The sequence below is a fragment of the Babylonia areolata genome, chromosome 2, assembly GCF_041734735.1.
Source record: "Babylonia areolata isolate BAREFJ2019XMU chromosome 2, ASM4173473v1, whole genome shotgun sequence".
Classification (NCBI taxonomy): domain Eukaryota; kingdom Metazoa; phylum Mollusca; class Gastropoda; order Neogastropoda; family Buccinidae; genus Babylonia; species Babylonia areolata.
This window is the reverse complement of record NC_134877.1, coordinates 10,278,499-10,288,498: the sequence shown is the minus strand read 5'-3', so window position 1 is coordinate 10,288,498 and position 10,000 is coordinate 10,278,499. Positions and strand designations below refer to the sequence as shown.

At 43.5% G+C, this 10,000-nt stretch overlaps 1 protein-coding gene across 19 annotated transcripts in view; it reads right to left on the bottom strand.

Moving 5' to 3' along the window:
* LOC143297381 (RNA-binding motif, single-stranded-interacting protein 2-like) overlaps positions 1-10,000 on the bottom strand; it is a 251,484-nt gene that overhangs the window by 53,087 nt on the left and 188,397 nt on the right. For all 19 annotated transcript variants that reach the window (XR_013057274.1, XM_076609700.1, XM_076609725.1 and 16 more), the window contains 2 exons: positions 6,920-7,074; positions 1,916-1,974 (listed from right to left, as the gene is read on the bottom strand). Coding sequence is in view for 18 of the 19 variants with exons in the window: in XM_076609700.1 (XP_076465815.1) it covers positions 1,916-1,974; positions 6,920-7,074 (214 nt within the window). In the remaining variant the exon portion in view is untranslated. The remainder of the gene's footprint in view (positions 1-1,915; positions 1,975-6,919; positions 7,075-10,000) is intronic.

Below are 10,000 nucleotides of genomic sequence, written 5' to 3'. Positions count from 1 at the left end.
TGTTGTATGGTGCAGAAATATGGGGTTATGAAAATGTAGATATACTTGAAAAATTAGAATTGAAATTTTTGAAACACTTGTTCGAACTGAACAGGAAAACTATGACCTTAATTGTTTATGGAGAAACTGGTATTTATCCAATCAGTGTGTTAGTGAAAATGAGATTAGTTCGATTTTGGACCAGCTTAGTGATATCAAACACAGAAAAATATCCAGGGAAAATATATTTGATGTTACTTGATTTATATTGAAATGGTATTTATTCTTCAAAATGGATGAGTTGTATCAGACAAATTTTAATAGAAACAGGGTATGACTGTGTTTGGGATGCTCAATTCTTCTCAGAGAGGGAATCTTTCTGCAAGAATGTCAACACTGCTTTGAGAGATAGTTTTCAAAATCTATGGAGACATGCTCTAGAGGCAAGTAGTAAATGTTTGTTTTATTGAAATTTCAAAAGTGGATTTGGTAGAGAAAAATATGTAAGTCAAATATTTGGTAGAGAAAAATATATGTCAAATGCCTGATAATTACATTATCAGCTTCTTCAGATTTCAAAGTAGTAATCATAAGCTGGAAATAGAAACAGGGAGACACAAAGGCATACCACGAGAGTTATGGCTTTGTAAGGTTTGTAACATGTCTATGATTGGGGATGAGTTTCATGTTATAATGGAATGTCCCAATTATGATCAGTTACAAAATTGATATGTTCCTAAAAAATATTTGTCTCCAAAATAAGTTTTTAATTTTTGTAATATGCTCAAAGGAGGCAAAAAAGTCATTTTAGCTGTAAGTAAGATGATTAGATTTGCAAATGCTGCCTAGCTACACTTTTAGAGTTAAAAGACATTAGTGTTTTCTGAACTTTTATGTGACATTATTGTGCATTTGGAAATGCTTGTTCTGAGCATGAAAACATTATTTTGCAGTAATCCTCCATACTCTAATAGGAGTGAGAGGATAATTAAAACTTGAAACGTGTGTGTGTGTGTGTGTGTGTGTATGTGCATGCATGTACATTGGTATATATGTCACTGTGCCATATTGTATGTGTGTGCGGTGTGTGTGTGTGTGTAAGTGTGCGTGTGTGTGAGAGAGAGATAGAGTCTGAGAGAGAGAGAGAGAGAGAGAGAGAGAGAGAGAGTCTGTGTAGTAAAAACAGCAAGCTTGCACTCTTTCATTCTTTCTTCTTTTTTAGTATGTGTGCATTCATGAGTATGCCTCATGATGAAAAAATGAGCAATGCTTAAATTTGTGAAGCAAGTGCAGGTACTTCATTTTGTGCAGACTGAGTGAGTAATGATGTGATCTACTGAAACTGATTTCCCAGACTTTAAATATAGCGGTCCAACACTTTCACTTTCAACTGTACAACATCTGATTATACAACATATGAAAACTTCCTTCTAAAGCAGTAACCCCACCCACTGAAGTAGACAGGAAATATTTTTTTAAGTACTAAAACATATTGGTAATGCATAACTGGAACAAAAAGCATTCATCTGTAATGTCATTTAAGTGTGAGTTTTACTGTCACACATGGCATTACATAAATTAGTGTAAACATGCCTTTGTGTTCCAATATGCAGTATCTCCCTTTTGTCAAACATCAAAAAATAAAAACAGCATTGTCTGAGGTACTCTCTCTCTCTCTCTCTCTCTCTCTCTCTCTCTCTCTCTCTATCTCTCCCTCTATTACACACACACACACACACACACACACACACACACACACACACTCACACACACACACACACACACACACACACTCACATGACACAAGATACACACATGACACAAGACACACACGCCATTACCACAAACACAACCACACACAGAGACAAAGACAAAATGAAAAGAAACATTTTCTAACTGCCCAAAGAACAAAAGTTCTGTTGATCAGTAATCTTACCTTTACATTTGTTTGTTGTTTGATCAATTATTGCTTTGGTGGATGTGATCGTCCCATATCTGAAAAAAAAGGGTATAATTCAGTTCATCTCGCATGCCATTTCTGAATCAGTTATTACAAACAAAAACAGGGTTTACAACCTGCAGGTAGTCTATCTGGTGACAAAGACAGTGATGATCACAGCCACAGGAAATGACTTAACTTGACCATGCACCCAACATTGATTTCATGAATGATTTCAAGCAACAACAGTAAAACATATCAGTTTGTTTACACTTCAATAAGATAACTGGTATCAATGCAATGGGCCGGGTATGAACAAGAACAGTAATACATACATATCTCTGGTATCAATGTAATGGTCACAAACAACATCAGTAAAACACATCAACATGTTTGAAGTAACAAATGAGCATTGACATTTGTATCATATTTTTTCTAAATTATTCAGCAAGTATACCATCAGTCCTTTTTTAATGTTTTTATTTCTTCAAAAACTGATTATAGCCTAGCCAGTAATCAGTTTCAAGTATAAAGAACACCTGACTGTTCCATGTGTACTGGTTACTGTACATGAGATTAGATCAAAGCAGACTAAACAGGGTCATGAACAGTACTGGAACAGTCAGGCCCTGTTAAATGAATGCCTGTTAATCAATCATCGAAAAATGGATTACTATGGGAAAAGAACACTGCCTGAAATTATTACATGTTCAATCAAAGCTTCATTCGATCTATATTCTAGCTGTAAAAGACAGGATGTCCACTGATTTATATTATTCTGAACACAGAAATTCAAAGTTGGAATTTATAGTTTATTCAAATCCATGGAGCATATCTGTCTGGTTGTAAGACAGTAGTTAATAAGGCTTTTTTCTTTTATCCTTTTTTTATATACAAACTTTTTATTTAGAACTGACCTATGTTTATGGTTAATCCTTGTACATGACAAAGTGCTCTGATACCTTCATAGATTAATTTACCTGGAATATACTGGAAGAAACAGAGGACAGTGTATGCTTTAGTTTGCTTAATCATTTTTAATGTTATAAAGTAAACAATACATGGTATTTGTGTACAAACACTTTTGTGTCACAAAAACTTGCCAGTTAGCCTATTTCCAGTTCAAGTGTATCTCTTCAATTCATTTACTTCTTACAGAAGAAGCAACTAAAGACTCTAGACTTCATACATCTTTTCTCATCTCAACTATTGCAACTTTGTTTTCATTGACTGTCCATACTCTGTCATTCAACCACTTCAGTATATTCAGTTCATTGAGTCTTTCAGGTCAGCCAGAAAACCTATCTCTTTACACATTATTATGATTTACCTATCCTCTCCCTACCATTTATGAACATGTTGTTTATTTCCAGGCTGAATACTGGACTGTAATGTGTGTGCATGAGGAGGGAGAGGGAGTGTGGTTGCCCGTGTGTGTGTGTGTGTGTGTGTGTGTGTGTGTGTGTGTGCGCGCGCGCGTGCGTGTGAGCGTGTGTGTGTGTGCGCATGTGCACACCCGCATTTATGTGTGTGTGTGTGTGTGTGTGTGTGTGTGTGTGTGTGTGTGTGTACATGAGTGCGCCTATGTGTGTGTGTGTGTGTGTGTGTGAGGTAATTATGTTGTTACTTGTTATATCTTTTTGTTTAATACATCATACCATACAATTATTATTGTTAGTTTGGCAATACTTTTTTGCAGTTATTGTAAACCACCTTAAGTGTTAGATGGTGCTATATAAATTTCCTTTATCATTATTATTATCATTATCATTACCATTATCATTATTAGCACTGAGAGATAGTTAATTCAGCTTTTTTTCTTCAGAAAGCTGATTAATCATTAACACTTTCTAGAAGATCAGATGAACACAGAAGTTTCAATTCACAAATGAAGATGATCACAGAAAATTTTACATCTAAAAACTGGTGATCTGAATAAACTGAATATAAACTCACAGAAAGTGAAAGTGACATACAAAGAGAATGCAAATGCAAATGACAAACAGACAAATCAGAGAGTGAGTGTGTGCACACAAAGTATGTGCACATGCATGCACCAGAACTGCATCATTTGCATTAACCAGTTTAATTTGATCAAAGCACTCTCTGTTCTCAGCAATTTAAAACAGCCCAGCAGAGCAGGATACTAAGGTGCGCACCAGAAGTACTGGAATAACTGTCACACACAACATGGACCCACAGACCCCAAAGCAATGTCAGTGTTACACACACCCCCTACCACCACCACATCTCTTCATCATTAAACCCAACAAAAATGCGAACAAGTTCCCCATCTAACAGTTCTCATCTGGCCCACATCTTTTGGTTTTTCAAAGCTGCTGCAATGCTAAAAAGCTCAGGAGTATCCGCTTATCCTTCTCATTAGGTATAAAAGGCAGAGCTAAATCCCTATTTAGTTCCACACTGCTACCAGCAAGTCAAGTGAGCTTTTCATGCTTTGTTTTGTGTGCACTTGACCGGGACAGAGCACAAAGGAAGGAGGGAAGGAGAAAGGAGGGAGGGAAGGAGAAAGGAGGGAGGGAAGGAGTGGATAGAGATAGGAGGGAGGGAAGGAGAAAGGGGGGGAGGGAAGGAGAAAGGAGGGAGAGAAGGAGAAAGGGGGGGAGGGAAGGAGAAAGGGGGGAGGGAAGGAGAAAGGAGGGAGGGAAGGAGAAAGGGGGGAGGGAAGGAGAAAGGGGGGAGGGAAGGAGAAAGGAGGGAGGGAAGGAGTGGATAGAGATAGGAGGGAGGGAAGGGGAAAGGGGGGGAGGGAAGGAGAAAGGAGGGAGGGAAGGAGAAAGGGGGGAGGGAAGGAGAAAGGGGGGGGGGGAAGGAGAAAGGGGGGAGGGAAGGAGTGGATAGAGATAGGAGGGAGGGAAGGAGAAAGGGGGGAGGGAAGGAGAAAGGGGGGAGGGAAGGAGTGGATAGAGAAAGGAGGGAGGGAAGGAGAAAGGGGGGAGGGAAGGAGTGGATAGAGATAGGAGGGAGGGAAGGAGAAAGGGGGGGAGGGAAGGAGAAAGGAGGGAGGGAAGGAGTGGAGGGAGAAAGGGGGGAGGGAAGGAAGGAGAAAGGAGGGAGGGAAGGAGAAAGGGGGGAGGGAAGGAGACAGGAGGGAAGGAGTGGACAGAGAAAGGAGGGAGGGAAGGAGTGGATAGAGAAAGGGGGGAGGGAAGGAGAAAGGAGGGAGGGAAGGAGAAAGGGGGGAGGGAAGGAGAAAGGAGGGAGGGAAGGAGAAAGGGGGGAGGGAAGGAGAAAGTAGGGAGGGAAGGAGTGGATAGAGAAAGGAGGGAGGGAAGGAGTGGATAGAGAAAGGAGGGAGGGAAGGAGAAAGGGGGGAGGGAAGGAGAAAGGGGGGAGGGAAGGAGAAAGGAGGGAGGGAAGGAGTGAGGGAAGGAGAAAGGAGGGAGGGAAGGAGAAAGGGGGGAGGGAAGGAGAAAGGAGGGAGGGAAGGAGAAAGGGGGGAGGGAAGGAGAAAGGAGGGAGGGAAGGAGAAAGGAGGGAGGAAAGGAGTGGATAGAGAAAGGAGGGAGGGAAGGAGTGGATAGAGAAAGGAGGGAGGGAAGGAGAAAGGAGGGAGGGAAGGAGTGGATAGAGAAAGGAGGGAGGGAAGGAGAAAGGAGGGAGGGAAGGAGTGGATAGAGAAAGGAGGGAGGGAAGGAGAAAGGAGGGAGGGAAGGAGTGGATAGAGAAAGGAGGGAGGGAAGGAGAAAGGGGGGAGGGAAGGAGTGGATAGAGAAAGGAGGGAGGGAAGGAGAAAGGAGGGAGGGAAGGAGTGGATAGAGAAAGGAGGGAAGGAGAAAGGAGGGAGGGAAGGAGTGGATAGAGAAAGGAGGGAGGGAAGGAGTGGATAGAGAAAGGAGGGAGGGAAGGAGAAAGGAGGGAGGGAAGGAGTGGATAGAGAAAGGAGGGAGGGAAGGAGAAAGGAGGGAGGGAAGGAGTGGAGGGAGAAAGGAGGGAGGGAAGGAGAAAGGAGGGAGGGAAGGAGTGGATAGAGAAAGGAGGGAGGGAAGGAGAAAGGAGGGAGGGAAGGAGTGGATAGAGAAAGGGGGGAGGGAAGGAGAAAGGAGGGAGGGAAGGAGAAAGGAGGGAGGGAAGGAGTGGATAGAGAAAGGAGGGAGGGAAGGAGAAAGGAGGGAGGGAAGGAGTGGAGGGAGAAAGGAGGGAGGGAAGGAGAAAGGAGGGAGGGAAGGAGTGGATAGAAAAAGGGGGGAGGGAAGGAGAAAGGAGGGAGGGAAGGAGTGGATAGAGAAAGGAGGGAGGGAAGGAGAAAGGAGGGAGGGAAGGAGTGGATAGAGAAAGGAGGGAGGGAAGGAGAAAGGAGGGAGGGAAGGAGTGGATAGAGAAAGGAGGGAGGGAAGGAGAAAGGAGGGAGGGAAGGAGTGGATAGAGAAAGGAGGGAAGGAGAAAGGAGGGAGGGAAGGAGTGGATAGAGAAAGGAGGGAGGGAAGGAGAAAGGAGGGAGGGAAGGAGTGGATAGAGAAGGAGGGAGGGAAGGAGTGGATAGAGAAAGGAGGGAGGGAAGGAGAAAGGAGGGAGGGAAGGAGTGGATAGAGAAAGGAGGGAGGGAAGGAGAAAGGAGGGAGGGAAGGAGAAAGGAGGGAGGGAAGGAGAAAGGAGGGAGGGAAGGAGAAAGGAGGGAGGGAAGGAGTGGATAGAGAAAGGAGGGAGGGAAGGAGAAAGGAGGGAGGGAAGGAGAAAGGAGGGAAGGAGAAAGGAGGGAGGGAAGAAGAAAGGAGGGAGGGAAGGAGAAAGTGACAGAGACACAGACAGCGAGGGACAGAAAGAAATGGGAAGGAAAGAACTTGGAAAAGAAACACTGGCAGAGCCTGATAAAACACTGAGAGAATGAGAGACAGAGTGAAAGACATAAGTATTTAACAATGGAAGGAGTAAATCACCAGAAAGCTATACACAGAGTGACACACACAACACATAGAAAGATAAAGACCAAAGAGGTCAAATAGTGCCCAGGAATTGTCTCAGCCAAGTGACTGCACTTACCCTTGACACAGGTTGACTAGGTCTTTGTCAGAGGTGGTGGGGGAGAGGCCCCGGATGTACAGGTTGGTCCTGGACAGGGCGTCCCCGGATTGGTTGGACGACTGCGACGATGTGGTGTTAGGAGATGCCGCCGGCATGGTGCGGCCTTGGTATGTCTGCAACCACACAGTCATCCACTCAACTTTTTGTGGGCAAAGGATGTGTTTTCAGCTTTTGTCATGGAAACTGTCTACACTTATATGAGTGTAACTTGACTGCACATAAACAACTTCAAAAGCTGCAATTTGAAATAATCAGTTTTTGTTGAGCTTCGATCAGGTGCCAAAGCATGCAGACTGTATGTTACAGAACATCTGCTTAAAAATTATTTAAGGGAGATGCCTGACCTTTGCTTAAATGCACTGATCAAGCCTTAGGATTTTTAAGAGCAACAATACGATTTCGTGGGCATGACAGTAAAGCCACCATTTTGGTAACATTTTAACAAAATAATGTAAAAATTCAGCTCATGCTAATGATACAGATATAAATGAATCGAAGGTAAAATTTCTAAAGAACAGAAGAGACAGCAAGTTTCTACAAGTATACCTATCTACAATGCGTGTCATGAAAGGAAACTTTTTTCATGACATCAGCTGAACAAGCAGCAGAACAACAAAAGAAATATAAACACAACAGCATCTGTGCATTTCACAACATGGAAAAAGGACGTCACAGGCACTCAGTTCAGTGCATGCAAAATACAGCCACTTTTTCCTGGGGACGGGAAGGAGGGGTGAAAGAAAGGAGGAGACGTACACTGCAGATAGGACTCTGGCCAACCTTGGCAAATGAACAATCACTAAATGAAGGTGGGTAGATGTCGGAGTCCTGCTTATAACCTGCATCTTAGAGATATAAATTCTCCAAATTTACATTGGCCTATACTTCATCAAAATGCTGTATCGTCCAGTTCAAACAGACAATTAAATTCAATTATAAAGTGGAACAAATTAATTCAATTACAAAGGCGGGACAAATTAATTATCTTCTTTGGTTGCATCTGAAAATCTAAATACACACCCCTACACATCTCTCTGCGCGCGCGCGCACACACACACACACACAGGCACGCACGCACAAACACCTAAGTCAACCGAGCAGTCAGCGAATGCACCAAGTCATGCAGTCTCCTTGGTTACCACACACAACAGCTCTCAACTGTCTTTTCTCCACAACCTTTCGTTTTTTCTTGTCCGAATTCCTCCCGCCTCCCACTTTGGGCCGAGAGAGAGAGAGAGAGAGAGAGAGGGGGGGGGTGAGAGAGAGACATAATGAGAGATCGAGAGGGTGTGGGTAACCGGGATGTGTATGTGTGTGTGTGTGGGCGGGGGGTAACCGGGATGTGTTTGTGTGTATGTGTGATGGTGTGGGTAACCGGGATGTGTATGTGTGTATTTGTGAGCGTGTGTTTTACAAGGCAATACACCGTGTGTGTGTGTGTGTGTGTGTGTGTGTGTGTGTGTGTGTGTGTGTGTTGTGTGTGTGTGTGTGTGTGTGTGTGTGTGTGTGTGTGTGTGTGTGTGGCTTTACATGGCAATACACCGAAAATCCAAAATTGTTGTTCAAGATTTCGAGTTGAGACTGACAGCACTCTGACGGTTAACAGAACTGTCAGAAATAATAATGTTCGTTGAGACCGGTATCTCATAAAAATGACTTTCTACAAAGAACCATCTGTTTTCAGCCTCCACTGTCACAGTTAACGAGCACTCACGCCCAGTTGGCCCGTAAAGAAAGGATGGTGACTCCGTCTTCGCACTCGTTACGACTTTATCAATGTGTCCGAACCAGTGACTCAACCAGCGAAGCACCGTGAAATTCACAAATAAATCACAATCATTATATCAGCCAAGCCATTCCACAGCACAGTACGTCTATTCACTATTGAAACATGGATGAATACAGAATACATCCAAATATAAACATATATTCAAAAGAAACGCACTTTCTGAATATTTCAGTACCGAACACAAACGATGCCAAAAGTCTGGATCTTTCGTGGCAAGAGAACGGTTCTGGAAGTTCGTATCACTATCAAGAATGACGAACAGTTGTGACCAGAAGAAACACACTAACATATTATATATCGCGCAGCAACGTTGGAGAGGAGGGCTGAGCCTCAAATCTGCTGTGGTGCTGTGCAGATAGAGATGACGGGTATAACTGTTGGAGCAGAAACCTCATCTCTTACAATCATCCCTCCCACCATCTCGCCTTTCAGCCCGTTCCTCTTTCCTTATCACACCTGACCTCAGCTGGAGCAGGCGACCCATTAACTCGCAGACCGTCCTGCAAGGATTTCCACAGGCACCGCTCCCTGCTGAATACAAGACTCTCTCTCTCTCTCTCTCTTCTGTCTCCATGTTGTGTCATGAGATGTGAGTGAATGTGTGCACATTGTAGTGTGCGTGTGAGCTCATGCATAAATACGATATTATGTAGAATTAAAACTTTTAGACTTCTACTATCAATGCCTACCACCCTTCCCCTCCATTACCTCGCCTATCACTAATACCAGTACTACTCTAATACTCGCCCTAAAATGGTTTGTTTGTTTTCTGGGATGACCATCGCCTTCATGAAGCTTCTTGAAATCTCGATACAAAACAAAGGATATTAAATTTTAAAGGAAACATCTACATGTAATGCTGCCATCATAACATTCCAAAACTGTTTAGGGATCAGCCGTTCACCGACTTCTTCATGCAAACCCTCACTGAAAGAAGTGCCAGATAAAATCGGCACAACCAGCAGGACCAGTGTTGGTTTCCTTCCCCTCGTTGCAGAGCACCTGGATTGGCCTTTCAGATCAGCTGGCATCCAATCAACATGTCCCCTCTAACCTCTGCAGCCAATCAAATGTCGCCCTTCATCTCGGCACCAGTCAAAATTTCAGACTACACAGATACTATATATCAGCTAGCGGTTCTTTCATCCGCCCATCTAATCACCCACGATACACAAACAACCTTAATTAAAGTGGGTCACCAGCAGACCACAGATGGTAAGTGAGGTAGGTGAAAAAGGTCTTCGTCTGTG